The sequence below is a fragment of the Patella vulgata genome, chromosome 3 (genome assembly GCF_932274485.2).
Source record: "Patella vulgata chromosome 3, xgPatVulg1.2, whole genome shotgun sequence".
NCBI classification, from domain to species: domain Eukaryota; kingdom Metazoa; phylum Mollusca; class Gastropoda; family Patellidae; genus Patella; species Patella vulgata.
This window is the reverse complement of record NC_065881.2, coordinates 18,292,910-18,311,058: the sequence shown is the minus strand read 5'-3', so window position 1 is coordinate 18,311,058 and position 18,149 is coordinate 18,292,910. Positions and strand designations below refer to the sequence as shown.

Sequence of the window (18,149 nt, the reverse complement as noted above, 5' to 3'; positions counted from 1 at the left end):
TCGTTTCCATGCTTTGTATTTTCCGCAAAGAAATATAACGCTATTTTTACTTTTTATTCTGTAGCAGAATAATACCGTTATAAATACTAATCTATTTTTAGAAATCGTTGCAGGTATTTATATTCAGTTCAGAGTTAGAAAAACTGAGTCATTTACGTTCATTTGGAGTTCAAACATATGCGTGTTTTAGATGGTTATTATATTTGTATGAATTTATGCAGTATGACAGCGGATCTTGTCAATAAAGATGAAAAGAATTGTCATTTTTAAGAATGGCTCCTTAGAAGATGGAAAGGTATTTTTAGTTTGGGCATAACTTGAAATGAAGTAAATAATTTTTAGTCAGAAATCATCATCTGTCCAGCTCTCTTCTTTTCATTTACACAGACCAATGCTTTTCATGAAACCATTTCTATTGATTCCGATAATAAAGAGTAACTATCAGGAAAGTCTCCTTATGAATAATTGAGGCCCACCGCAAGTAATTTATTGAGGCCCGGATTAATGATATGAATATTATTTCGACCAGGGACAAAACAATGTACCCTACCTTGTTGCCATTTCACAGACAGTTTAATGGAATGAGGCAATTAGAAGACCTGTCAAAGCCATTGTGAATCACTGCTGCCCTAACCAGTGGCTTCGCTGAGGTTCGCAAGTCCATTCGTTTGACACTTTATCTCAACGATATGTGCCCGAAATACTGCCAGAATGCATTTCCGGCAACCTGTTTTTGAAAAATTTCTGGGGGAGGCCCACCCACCACCCACCACCCACCACCCAAAGGCGGGAGCTTGTGTCTTTGCCCCCTTAACCTTGGACTTTTCCCGAGCTTTGCCCCTCCAACCACCAGCCCTAACTATTACACCTACATGTATTGTCAAATCCAACCTCATCATGGGTTTTCTCCGGGTCCTCCGTCATCCTCCCTTAAAGGCCCCTATGCACAAGCAAATTATTAAAATAAAATTGAACAATGTACCTGTTGGTCCTCAAAATGATCAACCTACTTTGTGTGAGTGGATATTAAATCCGTCTCTCTCTCTCTCTTCTCTCTCTCTCTCCCAATGTTAAAATTACATATTTTACATATCTTTAACCATTTCTATCACATATGTAAAGGTAGACTGCAACATTATCCTTTAAGTACGACCTTGATCATATTGGCAAGATTTCTTGTGAATTGCTTTACAGATTTTATTTATTTTGAAGGTTATCATATTGCCTGAGACTGTCAATCAAATTCTGGAAATCGCCAGCACAAAGCTAAAATGTAACGCAAAGAAATTGTTTACAGCAAAAGGTGGTTTGATTGACGATATAGATCTGATTAGGTTAGTATCAATAGGTCTGGAAATATTGGGCTGAATTTGTCAGAAATGTTCCAGGAAATATAAAAACCTCATGGTTTAATTAAGCACATGGTTTTTACGGCTCTCGCTGAAATATGAGTCATACCATTTATGTCACAAATCAACAAGCCCATCAAAAGATTTCAGGTGGCACTGGCTTGTGTTGACGTCTATATACAGTGAATGCCGAATGTTGGACAAATTTTTAATTCATCATTTCTTTGAAAGTATTGAATGGAATTTGGACTAATGTACCTCTGTATATATTCCTTATATAGAGATTCCACTTTCAAAATATAATCAGTGGCATTAAGACACTGTTAACAGATATTTTCACATGTTGATGACTGAAGGTGTATTAAATGGCTAAATTTCTTTTATTACAGAGATGACGAAGTTATTTATGTATCTGAAGGGGAGAAATTTATTCGTAACTATTGTAAGTGTAAAAACCTTTTCTTTAGTTGGTGGAACATTGTTGTTGGTGAAACATTGTTGTTGCCTTTACTTTGGTAGCCGAAACATTGTTGTTGCTACTTTGGTTGATGAAACATTGTTGTTGCCTTTCCTTTGGTTGGGGAAACATTGTTGTTGCCTTTACTTGTTCATGAGACAAAGAAGCCTTGTTTAATAATTAAATCGCTTACAGAGTAATTTCCCTGAACCTACTGAAATATCAAGTGGATGCTCTAGACTAGTCAAGAGACTAAAGTTGTCCAAATGCTTTTTACTACAACAACCTCCATGAAAGATTTAGCTACTGTGGGCTTATGGTTCTTCAACTGGCAACCTATCTTTTTAAATGTGAAAGTTTTAGAGAGCAGCATTTGTTTAATTATGGATCTGCTGTACAGTGTAGTTACAACTGGCACTCTCATAAATTTTAAAATAATGTTAATATTTCTTTTATTTTTCTTTTTTCTTTTTTTTTTAGCATGTCCATCTGTAAATAGTGGTGAAAATAAACCTGATATTTGTGTTAAGAAAGCTTGTAGTAAAGATGAATGGCTGACATTAAATGTTGGTGGGAAAATGTTCACTACCACTAGGTTTGTTACATTTCATGTTATGATAAGACAGGTTGGGGAGTTAATTAGCATTCAGGAAATCCACCTATTGGGGATTCTTTGCCTAACCCTTTTGGTGTCGAACTCATTAAGTGAAAATTTCCAACCTTCCTAAGTGGCTTTAAACTTAATGAAATAATAAACTTTCTGTGTACAGAATAGTTATTATATGATTACTGTTCACTGTACATATTATTTGTAGATTTATATATTCTTCTTTAAATCTTTGTAAGTGTACTTTTTTACGCACGAATAAATGAATTATTATTATTATTATTAAAATAGGCCCTCCCCTTGACAATTAGCTGTATATTGTTGTCCTGCATACTGTAAAATGATATTTTATTATCAGAATGAAATTTACTTTTTTAATGGCAAAAAACTCTTATGCATAAGTAGCTTATTGTTATCCTTCGTACAATAATTGTTTTGTTTGGTTATTAGAAGAAAATTTTTTCACGGTTTTAGGATTACTTTTTGGGGAAGATAACTCATGTTTGTTTATAAGTAGTTTATTGTTATACTTCATACCATAAGCTGATGGGGGTGGGTGGCGTGGTTTCAATTCTCCACTTGTACTGGACAAGGAGTAGGGTCGCCTGTCCAACCTTGTGGGTCTTCTCCGGGTTCTCCAGTTTCCTCCCTCTGTTAAGGACCCATACATGTAAGCAAATTAATGAAATAAACTTGAACCATATATTAGTCTCGAAATGACCTAGTTTGTGTCGAGTGGACGTTAAACCCCATGAATGAGGTTATTTTTATATTATTTTAGGAGTACTTTAACAGGACAGAATCCTGGTAGTATGTTAGCTAGAATGTTTACAAACGATAAAGGTAAAATTTCTCTCAGCAAGGTTTTTAGTAGACTGTTTATACACATAAAATTATACTACACCAAGGACTTTAACAATTTAGCAGCGAGGTGGGTTGCATGCACATTGGATTATAAGGTCTGTCATACAAGGAATAGGGTAGACTGTCCAATCTCGTGGGTTTTCTCTGCGTCCTCTGCTTTCCTCCCAATAATAAAGCCGGCTATGAGCAAGCGACTTATTGAAAAAATATTGAACCATATGATAGTCCCAAAATGACTTAGATTGTCTTGAGTGAACGTTAAAGCCCACCTCTCTCTATACAGCTAAGCTAGACTTTTTTCACAGCAGGTCACATGACTAAGACATTCTGATAGGAGATTCACATACATCAGGGGGGGATCAAGGAAATTTTGCAGAAGGGTGTTTGCCAGGTTCCTTTAAAGGAAATTTGACAGTTCACAAAACATGATGCTATCATCTTCTCCAAATAACGTAGGCATACACATTGAGCTTTTGAAAGAGAGAAATCCAACACCCATCGTCTTCAAATTATGTAGGCATACATACACACTGAACGTCAATTTTTATTATTAATTAATAGGATCAATTAATTGTGATTCAATTTCATTTTATGTAGCTGAGCAGGTTCCCCCTCTCTCTCCCCCCCCCCCCCTACTGGATCTACCCCTGTACATGTAATTGACATGGTGACGCACCTAGGTTAACAATTAATTATAGAAATCTTGTAAATTCTTAGTGTAGCCATATCAATTTAATCACAAAAGTAACCAAATAAGGGAATTTCAGAACCCAAGTCACAGTATCAAATCTTGAGGCCCGAAAAAATTATTAGGCACAGTTTGACTTATATATGACATGTTTTGTTTTTTTCAAGCCGAAAAGTCATTCATAATATGAATATATCAAGTAACAAGACACCACTAGAGAATTGTTCCTACCTGAGCCAGTGATTTCTCTTAGTTTCAGTTTTCTCACACATAACATACTGTTTCTCTTGTAGTTGTTTATGTCGTGTGATGCGTTATGATAGGATCCTTATTGATTCCACGATCTGCTACATGCAGATACCTTTGGATACATATGATACACTCAACACGATTGTTACAACTGACCTCAAAGTAAGACCTGATAGGATCACCACAATTACTCCACGATTAAAATCACGATTTCAATCGTAGCACGAATCGTGATAGTGGGAACCTACCATAAATTAAGGTTAATCCCTATTGAGTTCATTATCTGCTACGTTCAGATACCTTCGGATTGCTACGACTGAACTCAATATTTAATACCTGATAGGATGACCACAATTAGTCCACGAATATAATCACGCTTTCAATCGTAGCACGAATCGTGATAGTGGGAACCTAGCATAAATTAAGATTAATCCATTTTAAACAACTCATTTAGTAATATTCAATATTTTAATGTTTCAGGTGTTGGTTGGAAGAGTAGTGTAGATGAAAATGGAGCGTATTTAATTGATAGAAGTGCTATTTATTTTGAACCTATAATTAATTATCTACGTCATAACATTCTAGTATTAGATAAAAATATAAATCCATATGGTGAGTTTATTTATGTTTAATTTGTGGATGGTAGAGAGTGGTCAGTGCACTGCGCAGTTGACCAGAATATCCCCTGGGTTTGAATCCAAACATGAAATGAGAAAAATCTTTAGAATTTTTAAAGCCCAGTCCCCACTCATCATGGATGGTGTGCGCTGAAAAAAACAGTTGGAGTTTTGATTAAAAAAGGATGAAAATCGTGCTAAAATTGTCATGTGTTCAATCAAGTCCTAATATATTATTTTTCCTCAATGGAGGACTAATTGCCCAATCTGTTTCACAGAGAATTACGAGTCTCGTATAATACCTCTGTCATACATGACTGCCTTAACACGTGCTGTCACAGCACGCGGTGTGAATCATTGGCTGAATGACGCGTACATTGTTTACATAAGACATAACTGCTTCGGAGAGAATGCTGCATTTTAGTCATTTTAATACCCATTTACACTAAATAGGAAATAATTTTTACCTACAAATACGTCAAACGCCTTTATTTATTTTTCCAATATATACAAAAAAAGTTAATATTTCTAGCTCATTAAGCCGCATCAATGTCATCCTTATCAGTGATTGTCGCGGCCAAGCAAATAGTTCATTTAAAGTAAATTTACTGGATATTAAAGGGGAATTTTACTAATATTTAGGTATTCTGGGTATATTCTGGATATTTTGACAGGTGTTCTGGATATATATTTGTAATATACTGTAATATATTTTTGACAGGTGTTCTGGAAGAAGCACAGTTTTTTGGGTTGACATCTTTAATAGATCAGTTGGAAGAGATCATAGAGGTTTGTTAATGGGCATTATGTAGAAACTTTTAAGCCATGCTAAAAATACATTTTGATTCTCAGACAATTCTTCAAAAAGGGAGGGGGTTATCTGTTTTGTCAGAGGAAGGATCGCGTGGCTAAAGGACTTATCAAGCAGATACTTAATTGTTCAAATTCATTTGAAATGATTAATAGAGTTACACCAATTTAATGTGGCAAGTATGTGTGATAATCTTTAGGATGTTTTTATTTTTGTTTTTATTTTTATGCATAAAAACAGCTCATGTGGCCCTTTTTAAGTAACTGTGGCATCTGAGAACCCAAATGTATTTTTTATATGGACAGCATGCCGTAAAAGAACTTAAAAATGACAAGGGAGAGACGCAAATATTTTCGCTGTTGATTGTATTAGAATCTGCGATAAACTCGTCCATTTTATTTTATTAGGAAAAGTTATTGTGGCAAAGTTTTACACTTGCAATTTATCTAACTTAAAAGAAATGAAATAGGGTTTAACATCCTATTGGGCTAATGAAGACGGGCATACCCCATGCAGTGTGCAATGAGGCAAATTTTGCCCGGACTGCAGCATTATGGCCTACACTTATTTCAAATTCCAACTGTCAAGGGTTTAATTACATGCAGGCCAGTGTGTACACAGGACTTCGGTTTTTCATCCCATCCTACACTACTGACATGGGGGAATCATGCAAGAAAATCCTGATGAACTATCTCGGCCAACACAGGGATCGCAAAACAGGACCTCCTGGTTAGCGAGCCAGTGTCCTACTCACTGAGCTACGGTGGCTCCCGATATATAACTTTTATTGATTTAAGAGTGAAATGTGTTTTTGATGAAACAAATGTGATAAACTTTATATAACTTCCACTTCCACCGAAGTGATATAGCCGTATGTTTCAACAAAGTCATCAGTACTTTTGATTGTGATTTTAATGACGAAGTCTACATGTAAAGTCAGTTGTAAGAAAATAAAACAAAAATAAATGTTAGATATTTTTTAATTGTAGATGAGTCAACCACCAAATGACGAGACACCAATAAATAGACGAGAATTTGTATTAAAGTTACTATGTACATCAACAAATACAGAGCTTAGATGTCAGGTGTGTAATACAATATTACAGATTTGCATATACAGTAGAATCTGCATTAAGCAGCCACCCAAGGGAATTTTCACAACTGACCGCTTAACGGGAGTGTCCTCTTAATAAAATCTTTTGCTTTTTGTGCTGACATCAATTAAATATTACGCTTGGATGCATTGGAAGCAGTAAATTTGACTGTCGCTGAATCTTGCGCCGAACGAAAAGTCTTTACTCAAATCTCGGACATAACTTAACGGGAGTGGCCTCTTAATAAAATCTTGGTGCTTTTTGTGCTGACATAAATTAAATATTACTCTTGAATGCATTGGAAGCGGTAAATTTGACCGTCGCTGAATCTTGCGCCAAACGAAATTCTTTACTCAAATCTCGGACATAACTTCTGTAAACGTGTCATTTTGTACCAACCATCGATACTACTGTCTACCATTGTGATGCATTCGATAATATTTATCCATTTTTGTGAAGAAAATCGATGAATTAATTTTATTTTATCAAAAAAGCACATGAACAAATAAACATCGCTGATTTTATCACCTATTTACAGGGGGAGTAACTCTGTATGTAATATTATAGGAGACGCTAAAACGTCTGTTTAAGTGCTTATCCATGAGAAAACCATGCAAAATCGGGAAGGTCGTGGGTCGGCCGATTCCATTCATATTCATAGGGTTTGGTCATGCCCATGAGACTACTCGATAGCCAAAACCGCCGATCTCAGAAATTGACCCTATCCGAGATACGGCAAACAGGTGTTTTGGGGACTTTTTTCTCATTTTTTCGTCAATTTTAGGCAATGTTAGCTGCTGTTTTTCAGGTTGTAAATGAGTACTTATGAAACAAATGATGATTCGATATATTAGGCTAGGTAGTAATGTTTCAAAAAAATGAAGAAAGAAAAATCTATCTTTCCACTGAGGGGTGCCATTTGGTTATTCCTGAAGTGTATAAATCAAACCTTATAAAGTACCCTAACTTTATGCCGCGATATCTCCACTGCCGCGGGTTCCCATGAATTCTTTTTGTGGTTGTTAGTAACTGGGTATCAGGTCTCTCGATTAAAAAAATAAAATTTCATATATGTCTATAACTACACTCTCAAAAATAGTGGGTAATTTTGACAAAAATCGGATAAATTCAACAATTTTACGAAACTTTATCCCCAATATTATCAAACTGATATTCAAACAAATGTAGTATAATACAGACGCCTTCATAGCTGCTATGTTTTCGCAACATAATATTCGTATGACAACTCTTACTGCAACTGGAAGTGAAAATTTGCTAAAATTCGCATTATTTCACTCTTAAATCTCTTGATATGTACAGATCTCATTATAAGCTGCAGTTGAGAGAACTGTCATAGCTCACAGTAGTCATTGAATAGTAAAATGTAGGCCTAAATCCTCAAGATTGGAAAATAAATTCTACACTCTAAAAAAGACCAGGTCAGCACGACTAAAAAGGCAAGATTTTGTCTTTTCTTTCAATTTTCAGGACCGATGTTATCTTTACCTTTACCTGCGACCAACGAGTTAATCATCTATATTTAGACTATACCCTTCCTACAAGTAGTAGTCCTACACTCTTAAAGTATGGTGATCATCATCTTCACAAAAAGCCCCAAAAATAAACAAAAAACTTTTTTTTTTTCAATTGGCTTAATGTAGCATTAGGTGTACGTATATATCAGAATATCGAACAGCAACTATTGGTACTAGTAGTAGAGTAGTTTTATACATGTTGGTCTAACTCGTAACATTTTTTTAACTTGTTGTACGTAAAGCAGAAAGCGCAGATTGCTCTCTGAGGTAAGAATATACAATCACAGATTAAATACTAAATTGGGCAATGCCCGTAATTGACCTCGTGAGTCAATCCTTAATCCTCACAAAATATCAAATATATACAAAATTTACTTTCGAGAGGGAATACTAATCTTTACAAAATATCACATCTAATTACATTCATGAACCCTCACAAAATATCAAATGTAATATATACAAAAACTACGTTCATAATTTTTCACAATATATCAGAGACATTCAATGAATCCTTTCCTTACAAAATATCAAATACAGTATTATACAAAATTTACATTCATGAACCCTCGCAAAATATCATATAAAATTTACATTCATAAATTTTTACAAAATATCAGAAGGATAAAATAGTGGAAGTACCTCATGAATCTAATTTCCTCAGTGTATATCAGGATCTATCAGCAGGACGGTGTTACTATCATTGACAAATAGTAAATATCATCAGGACAATGTTACTATCATTGAAAAATAGTAAATATGAGCAGGACGGTGTTATTGAAAAATAGTAAATACCATCAGGACGTGTTACAATCATTGACAAATAGTAAATATCAGTAAAACGGTGTTACTATCATTGAAAAATAGTAAATATCAGCGGGACGATGTTACTATCATTGAAAAATAGTAAATATGAGCAGGGCGATGTTACTATCATTGACAAATAGTAAATATCAATGAAACGCTCCCTCAGATATCACCAGTAATCACTCTTAGTATTTAGCGTCCGCATAATAAATCCACTGCTACCAATGATAGATACCCTCTGATGTCTTTAGTACACTCTTTCAATAAAACATGCTCAGTCTCTTTAGGATACACAGTGAAAACGCCACATTTTGAAGTAGAAAACTGCGAAAAACCACATACAGCAGCCACGATCTTGGATGGCTGGATACCAGAACTGGTAGTTTTGACAGAGCGGGTTCTACGACTGCTTAAGCGGGTTCGAAACGCTAGTCTGTCAATTGCCGATGGTATCGAGTCGTTTAGCATCCATATTTTGTCACTATATTGATTAGAACATATAAATATCAGATGATCCAATATCAAAATTGTCAAAACTTAGACAATGTTATCGCGCATGCGTATGAAGATACATGAAATTTTATTTTTTTAATCGAGAGACCTTGTACCCATTTACTAACAACCACAAAAAAAATTCATGGGACCCCGCGACAGTGGAGATATCGGGGCATAAAGTTGGATATTTTATAGGGTTCGATTTATACCCTTCAGGAATAACCAAATGGCACCCCTCAGTGGAAAGATAGATTTTTCTTTTTTCATTTTTTTGAAACATTACTACCTAGCCTAATATATCGAATCATCATTTGTTTCATAAGTACTCATTTACAACCGGAAAAACAGCAGCTAACATTGCCTAAAATTGACGAAAAAATGAGCAAAAAGCCCCAAAAAACACCTTTTTGACCTATCTCAGCTATGGTCAATTTCTGAGATCGGCGGTTTTGGCTATCAAGTAGTCTCATGAGCATGACCAAACCCTGTGAATATGAATGGAATCGGCCAACCCCTCACCTTCCCAATTTCTGCATGGTTTTCTCGTGGATTGGCACTTAACAATAAAGTGGAAATGGAAAAGAGATACTAGATGTTCCTGACAAAACTCGGTACTTTAATTTATTCAATCAGTATCAAATAATGTGACGTTACACGTGAAAACAATGATCAAGTTATAGTCGTTTAATAAAACAAAAGATTAATTAACAGATAATCCCGGGTTGATTGTTATTTTTACATTTCTTTTTACCTGATCAGTGGGGGTCCAGTTAATTAACTACTACTAACAGAATTAGCGGGGGTGTTACAAAGAACAACAAGATGGTATCATTCAACAATGGGCGATGTTTTGTTGAATTTATTAGTAAAATAGTGACCGCGTTAGGGGAGTGACCGTTGAATAAAGAGATGAAACAACAGAAGAATTTTTACGGGGGGAATTTATCGTGACCGCTTACAAGGAGATGTCGCTGAATAGGAGTGGCTGCTCATACAGATTCTACTGTACAGTAGTGACGGAGGGAGGTCCAGTTGGCAGCTTTTTAGGGGGGCATCAAAACTTTGTTTGGTTTATTTTTCAGCCAAAGGGTCAAAAAATTTATTGGCCATGGAATAATAGATATTTGGTTCCTTAGGGAGCTTTCCCAGGTGTTCTGAATGTATATATATACATACCATGTTCCTAGTCTACAGTAACCATTTTTTGTACAGACAATTCTTATAATGAAATGAATGAGGATAGTTTAAGCACTGTGTGGTGTCCATGTGGTTGTTGTTATTCTAGACGTAAAATGAGCCCAGTCACCGGGTCCCACTACCTGGGCTCACAAGGAGAGAAGTGACCTTGGTCTCTGAGAACCAGTTCTCTTGCCCCTCAAATTAATTCAGTCTCAAATCTTAAGTAACTGATATTTACAGACCGGGTCCCATAGTCAATTTATGAAATGTGTGATGACCGGGTCCCACAAATCCGGGCTCACAAGAAGAGAGATGTGAGCCTTGTCTCTGAGAGCCACTTCTCTTGCCCTTGAAATTAATTCGTTTTCATATCTTAAGTGACTGATGTTTAATATGTGAAACCACATAATTTACAAGTGATCTTTCTTTCTTTTATTTAGGGTATGAATTTTACGGGTGCAAATTTATCAAAACTTGATTTGAGAAATATCAATTTTAAATATGCAGTTTTACATAAAGCTAACTTATCAGGTGCTAATTTAGCTTGTTGTAATTTTGAAAGAGCTGATTTATCTAAAGCTGTATTTGATGTAAGTATAAGATACTATACTCCACACATCTTAACAATGATCTAATGGTTCTTTAAAGGACAATGTTGGTGTCAGCCAGTATTACAAATGTGATAGAACTGGTTAAATACATTCCAAATATAGTATTAACTCAGAGATCATTGCTACGGTAGATGCGTAACGATAATTCAAAGTTTTCCTTTTGTTTGCGTCACATCTCCTTTCTTCAAATCTTTGTTACGCATTCGCTGACACCAACATTGTCCTTTAAATATTCAGTAATGTAACTTATTCTAGTAAACACTAGGTATTACAATTAGCCACATTAGCTTGCATACACTGGTCACAATTTTATGGAATACAATTACTGCTTATTACTGAGCAATGTTTCGACTAGGTTTCTCTAGTCTTTATCATGCAGTGATAAAATATGAAATGTAACTAGACAATACATGCAGTGGAAACATTACCCAGTATTCCACTGAACTGTGACCTGCGTATTCCGGTTCTATTACTAAATCCCATTGAAACAGGGGGTTGGGTAGCCAAATGGTTGGCATATGCTCTGTATCATAAGGCCTGTCATTGAGTCAACTGGCGTGGTTTTGGATCCCCGGTTGTACGTGACAAGCAGTAGGGCCGCCTGTCCAACCTCGGGTTTTCTCCGGGTCCTCCGGTTTCCTCCCAGTGCTAAAGACCCCTACATGCTAGTGAATTATTGAAATAAAATTAAACCATATGTTAGTCCCAAAATGACCTAGCTCACTAATCTGGAGATCCTGGGTAAGATCTTGGTGTTGACTAGAAAGTTTCTCAGGACTTTCCCTTGTCAGTGGTGCAGGAATAGTGTCTAGACAGTCAAATGGGATAGAAGACCAAGGTCCTGTGTTCTTGTTGGTGTGTATGTAATAAATCCCTTCACAGTTGTAATTTGATACAGAGTCTGGGCAGAATTCCCCTCATAAACCCCATTTCATTTCACTAGGCGTTTTAATATATACTGTGACTAGGCATTATTATGTTACATTTAAATAAACTGCTCTATGATATTCAAAAGTAAGTATTTGAAAAATGTCTAAAAATTACATTTTATCAATTATCACCTTGTTGACATTCTAATGCTAAAAATTCATTTTGTCTACTTAATGCACCTTTTATTCTTAAAAAAAAAAAATGCTCTGATTAGAGTTCATTTTACAATCTAAATTACAGATTAAATAATGAAAATGATTGGTACCCACATTATTATATTTTTATTTTATATTTTAGTCAGCTAATTTACTAGGTGTTAAAATGTTGTGTGCTAATTTAGAAGGTTCGTCATTAAAGGGATGTAATTTTGAAGACCCAGCAGGAAGTAGAGCTAATATGGAAGGTAATTATTGTGAATTTATTATTTTAAGGAATTAGATTCCATATGAATATCAATTTGATTACAAAATACAATTAGTGATGCCAATTAAAAAATGTTACGAAAATTATTAGTTATGCAAACTTTTCAAATAGATTTGGTGTTATCGAAAGAATAAGTAGTCCGTCCGTCCGCAATTGTTTGTGGACACTCTACAGGTCACAATTCTTATCCGATTTTGACGAAACTTGAAATATAGGTTTATCTCCAAAATATCTCGGCTGCTTTCGATATTGGCATGTATCGGATCGACACTTCATGGATTATGGCCCCTGTTTGTACGAAAAATCAAGTTTTTAGCTTGTGGACACTATAGAGGTCACAATTTTTATCCGATTTTGTTGAAACTTGAAATGTAAGTTGATAACCCAAAGATCTTGGTTCCTTTCGATATTCGCGCATATGGGACTGTAACTTCCTGAATTATGGCCCCTGATTGTACAAAAAATCACGTTTTTAGCTTGTGGACCCTATAGAGGTCATAATTTTTATCCGATTTAAAAAACCGTTTTATTATATCACCGTTACACCCTAAGGATGGCCGATTTCGAATTTCGTGAAAATCGGCCCAAAATTGACAGACAAAATGGCCGCCGTTCGTTCTCAAATAGCGTAGAAATATGGTATATCAAGGTTGTGGACCTTTTTGAGGTCACAATTTTTATCCGATTTTGTTCAAACTTGAAATGTAAGTTTATAACACAAAGATCTCGGTTCCTTTCAATATTTGCCCATATCGGACCGTAACTTCCTGAATTATGGCCCCTGATTGTACGAAAAATCATGTTTTTAGCTTGTGGACCCATTAGAGGTCATAATTTTTATCCAATTTAAAAAAACGTATTATTATATTATTTGAAATTTGTGAAAATCGCCCCAAAATTGACAGACAAAATGGCCGCCGTTCGTTCTCAATTAGCGTAAAAATATGGTATATCACGGTTGTGGACCCTATAGAGGTCACAATTTTTATCCGATTTTGTTGAAACTTGAAATTTAAGTTTATAACCCAAATATCTCGGTTCCTTTTGATATTCGCTCATATCAGACCGTAACTTCCTGAATTATGGCCCCTGATTGTACGAAAAATCGCGTTTTTAGCTTGTGGACCCTATAGAGGTCATAATTTTTATCCGATTTAAAAAAACATATTATTATGTCACCGTTACACCCTAAGGATGAATGAGTTCGAATTTCATGAAAATCAGCCCAAAATTGACAGACAAAATGGCCGCCGTTCGTTATCAAATAGCGTAAAAATATGGTATATCAAGGTTGTGGACCCTATAGAAGTCACAATTTTTCTCCGATTTTGTTCAAACTTGAAATGTAAGTTTATAACACAAAGATCTCGGTTCCTTTCGATATTTGCGCATATCGAATTGTAATTTCCTGAATTATGGCCATTGATTGTAGGAAAAATCACTTTCTTCTTAGCTTGTTCTCTATCCATCTCTCGAAAATGTGGGCGTATCCTGCCTGGCAGCCGCTGGTTAAATACAAGTGATCCCAATGAAAAGTAATATTTATCCAAAGGGGTAAATAGCGTTTACGGTGATTGACAGAAGGGAGCTAACTCTCATGTATCAGAGGCCGCTTCATTTCATTGCTGGGTGGTAGTAACACATGTCAGTGTGCAATAATTATTGAGAGGTGATATTTTCCAATTATGCTTACTTTTGCGTTTGTTTTTGCACCTTCCACGGCTATGCCGGTATCGGCATCTTGTTTCAAACTAAAGTATATTATTATTTGTCATCAGTAACTTGTTCAATTAATAATACTTTTGAACTATTGTGAATTATTGTTTTCTTTGCAGTATTTTAATATTTTAAATTATAGTAAATTATTAGGTGATGAATAATTTACCCCATCTTTATTAACAAAATATGTATTTAGCTAATGTTTTTTGGACAATGTCTAATTTATCAGGACTTATCCAGGCTAAAATGTTCTCAAATATCAACAGTAGATAATTTCCTAGTTTGGGTTCAGTCTGATTAAAAAGAAGGCCATCAAACAATTTTACTTAACGCTTATAGGTGGCGCTGGTTTGTTTGTATCGTCTGCAGTGGATACTGAATGTTGACAGGTTTTCAATTCATCATATCTTTGTAAATATTGAACAGAATTGAACCATGTTTGGAGTGATCTCCCTCTTAGAAATTTGGCTTTCAAGATTTTATTGTTAACCTGGGATTCACAATCCCTCAAATGAGGACCAGACTTTAAAGATGTGTTATGTAAGAGCTAAATCTGCCTATTACCCGTTGTTTTTCTGGCTTTAATTCACAAAACAAGCCTAAAATCAACTCTCTAGACCATTGGATGGCCGAGATTTAAATCAATCTGAACATCTGTGAGATTTAAAAATTTAGCGATAAAATGGATAGTCAAGGCTTAGTCTCGGTTGTCAAGTACAGTTGATACAATAATTCACTACATCTTCAGTCATAATTTCACCCAGAATAAAGTAATTTGAATGAAATTTTCAAAATATTCATTTTGCATTATCTACATTTGAACTATTATAGCAAGAATGTCTAGCACTTTATCTTAATCTTACATAATGCATCTTTAATGAAAAGAATGTTTTATAAAATTAAAAGGGGCACCTTAAACTCCCTTGATTTGCTATCCTATGAATAGAATATTGTTTAAATCAAAACTGGCTCTATGAAATGTCTTAACTTGTTACTGTATGAATTGTTCATGCTCTATATTACAGGGGCACACATGAAAAGTGTTAATTTGGAAGGAAGTCATATGGCAGGGGTCAATCTCCGAGTGGCAACTTTAAAAAATGCAAATTTACAAAACTGTGATTTACGGGGAGCAGTTCTGGCAGGAGCTGATTTAGAGGTTTGTTGGAGTATATTTTACAATATTTATTGTTCCGTGCCTTTCGAAGAAAGCAGTGGACTATATATTTGGCCATAACAGTTCTCGTGGACTCGGTGGTGTGTACGGAAAAGAACCCTTGACAATTGAAATTCGATGAAGAGTAGAACAAAATTTCCCTTGTAGCACACTGTATGGTGCTCAAAAGTACGTTAATTAAACGCCATAGCATGTGTGCATTTTCAATCGTTGCAAATTAGTAAGATGTTAATCCCCTTTTCATTTTTGTTGTGTTATATATTTAGATTGTATTGGACTTAAAGCGATAATTTCATATTTTTAAGTTATTTTTAAAATGTATTAAAATAAAGCCTTAAAATCGATGCTATGTATAAACAGTCCTACCTTGTTAAAGAATAATCCTATTAATTCACTATTGCCAGTTGAGAAATTGTCAAAAATATCATTTTCAACTTCAAATTCAAACATTTGAAGATAGCTATTCCGGGGGGGGGGGGGGGGGGGGGGGGAAATAGAAAAACAAGGGAGGTAATTGTGTTATTATTTCCGGGGTGAATGATTTTTAAGCGTGAGGATGATACCTATGATCATATAATAGTGAGTTGACAACCTATTGAGCAAAAGACATTGAAATAATTATGTTTTGACTTTCTTAGAAAATATGAAATTCTCACTTTAACACTGAAAATGCTTTTATTTGCAGAACTGTAACCTTTCTGGGTGTGATCTACAAGAAGCAAATCTTAGAGGAGCTAATCTTAAAGATGCTGCGTTCGAGCTGATGTTAAATCCATTACACATGGCCCAGGCTGTTCGATAACCTATGCATTGATATCAGATGGAAATGGACCCTTGTGTGAAAATCTAAATATGCACAACGTCTTATTGTTTGTGTTTAGATTTGAAGGAACTTTTATTTACATATCAAGGTTATTCACTGAATCATGTCAGTGATAAATCTATAGTTTTGATCTGCCAATACAGATAATATAGCCATGGCAGCTCCAGGGGCCAGCAAAATACACCATTAGGAGTATAACCTGAATAAGGAACACAACATAAAGTAATTTCAATTTAGCTTCGATCAGATAGGGGGAAGATTGACTCATCGTGCTTGCATACAGCTAGCATCCAATAAAAAGAACATATATACACCCTGTCCCCTGTGTGATTTTCATTACATAAGATTGGACATATATTCAAAATGGCTGCTATTAAGATGACCGACGTCTGCTGTTGGTAGAGCTGGGTTTTCATGGGCTGTTTACACATGTAAGGACACAAAATAAATAATTATAAAACCAGTTACTAATATTTAGTCTGATAATATATAGGATATAAAACGAAAGATTTGAATTAGGACCTTGCTATGCTCTTGGTCACAATCAGTATAGGGCAGCGTTTTAGTGTAAGGGAGATGCTGTGACTCAATGCGTGAGGTGGCTGAGGAACATTTTGACCTGCATGTAAAAGAACCTTTGAAAGGTGAAATTTCGAAATAAGAATAGGCTGTATCAATGCTGTCCAGGCAAAATGTCCCTCATAGCACACTGCATGCCTATAGCCTGGCAGGTGCCGAAGGTAGGATGCTGAACTTCATTTCATTTCAACTCTAACTAATGCTTTGTAATAAAATCCTAATGTACTTAAATAAGGGTCTCAGGCAACTAGCCTCCTGACAGCTGAATTTTTTTCTGAATATTTTCAGAACTGGTTTGTGAAATAAAATCCAGTGTCAGTGGGGTTTTTTTTATTTTGTATTTTTATGTATAGTAACAATATATTATTTCTGTGATGATTCAGTGTCTAATATTATATAAATCTGTTATGTTCATGTCTTATTTAGTCCTAATTCTTCAATTTAATGGAATAATTTAAAGCCAAAAATAAATTATTTATGTATTTATCCATTTGTTGTTGATACATTTTTCTATAGACATTAAAAGTTATTTTGACTGGTAACTTTGTTGAATCGGGGAGAGTCTGCATGTGTATGTTAGATCATAAGGCCTGTCATTGAGGGGGGGATCACGGTGGCTAAGTGGGTAAGACGCTGGCTTGCTAGCCTGGAGGTTGGGTGTTCGATCCCAGATTTACTGGCGTGGTTCTCACTTGTCAGTGATACAGGACGGAGGGCCAGACAAGGACAGCTGTCTAGTTGTTCAGATGGGACGGAAAACCGAGGTCCCATGTACACATTGGCGTGCACGTAAAAGATCCCTTGACAGTTGGAATTCGATATAAGAGTAGGCCGTAGTGCCGCTGTCCGGGCAAAATTTCCCTCGTAGCACACAGTATGGTGTATGCCCGTCTTCATTAGCCCAGTTCGGAGCAGAACAGTAGGACGTTAAACCCAATTTCATTTCATTGAGGGGATGCTCGATTGTCAGCCCAGAACGTCCCGAATTGACAGAATTGCAATCGAGTGACGCGGAATTCAGTTCTGTCAGTCCCAACAATGAAGGTGGTGTGAGTAGAATCGTGACGTAATTAAACACAACAAATATTTTTCGGCTGTCTGGTTGGTTGAGATATTTTCTTATTCTGTCGACATATGC

General features: G+C 35.5%; 1 protein-coding gene across 1 annotated transcript; it reads left to right on the top strand.

Annotated features, from left to right (window-relative positions):
• Positions 1-101: 101 nt before the first annotated feature.
• Positions 102-17,499, top strand: LOC126815580 (BTB/POZ domain-containing protein KCTD9). The gene is made up of 12 exons (XM_050541293.2): positions 102-295; positions 1,213-1,334; positions 1,739-1,791; positions 2,287-2,401; positions 3,195-3,256; positions 4,695-4,826; positions 5,553-5,620; positions 6,632-6,727; positions 11,190-11,339; positions 12,588-12,693; positions 15,458-15,591; positions 16,295-17,499. The coding sequence occupies exons 1-12, from the start codon at positions 248-250 to the stop codon at positions 16,409-16,411; spliced, it is 1,203 nt and encodes a 400-aa protein (XP_050397250.1). The 5' UTR covers positions 102-247; the 3' UTR covers positions 16,412-17,499.
• The last annotated feature ends 650 nt before the right edge of the window (positions 17,500-18,149 follow it).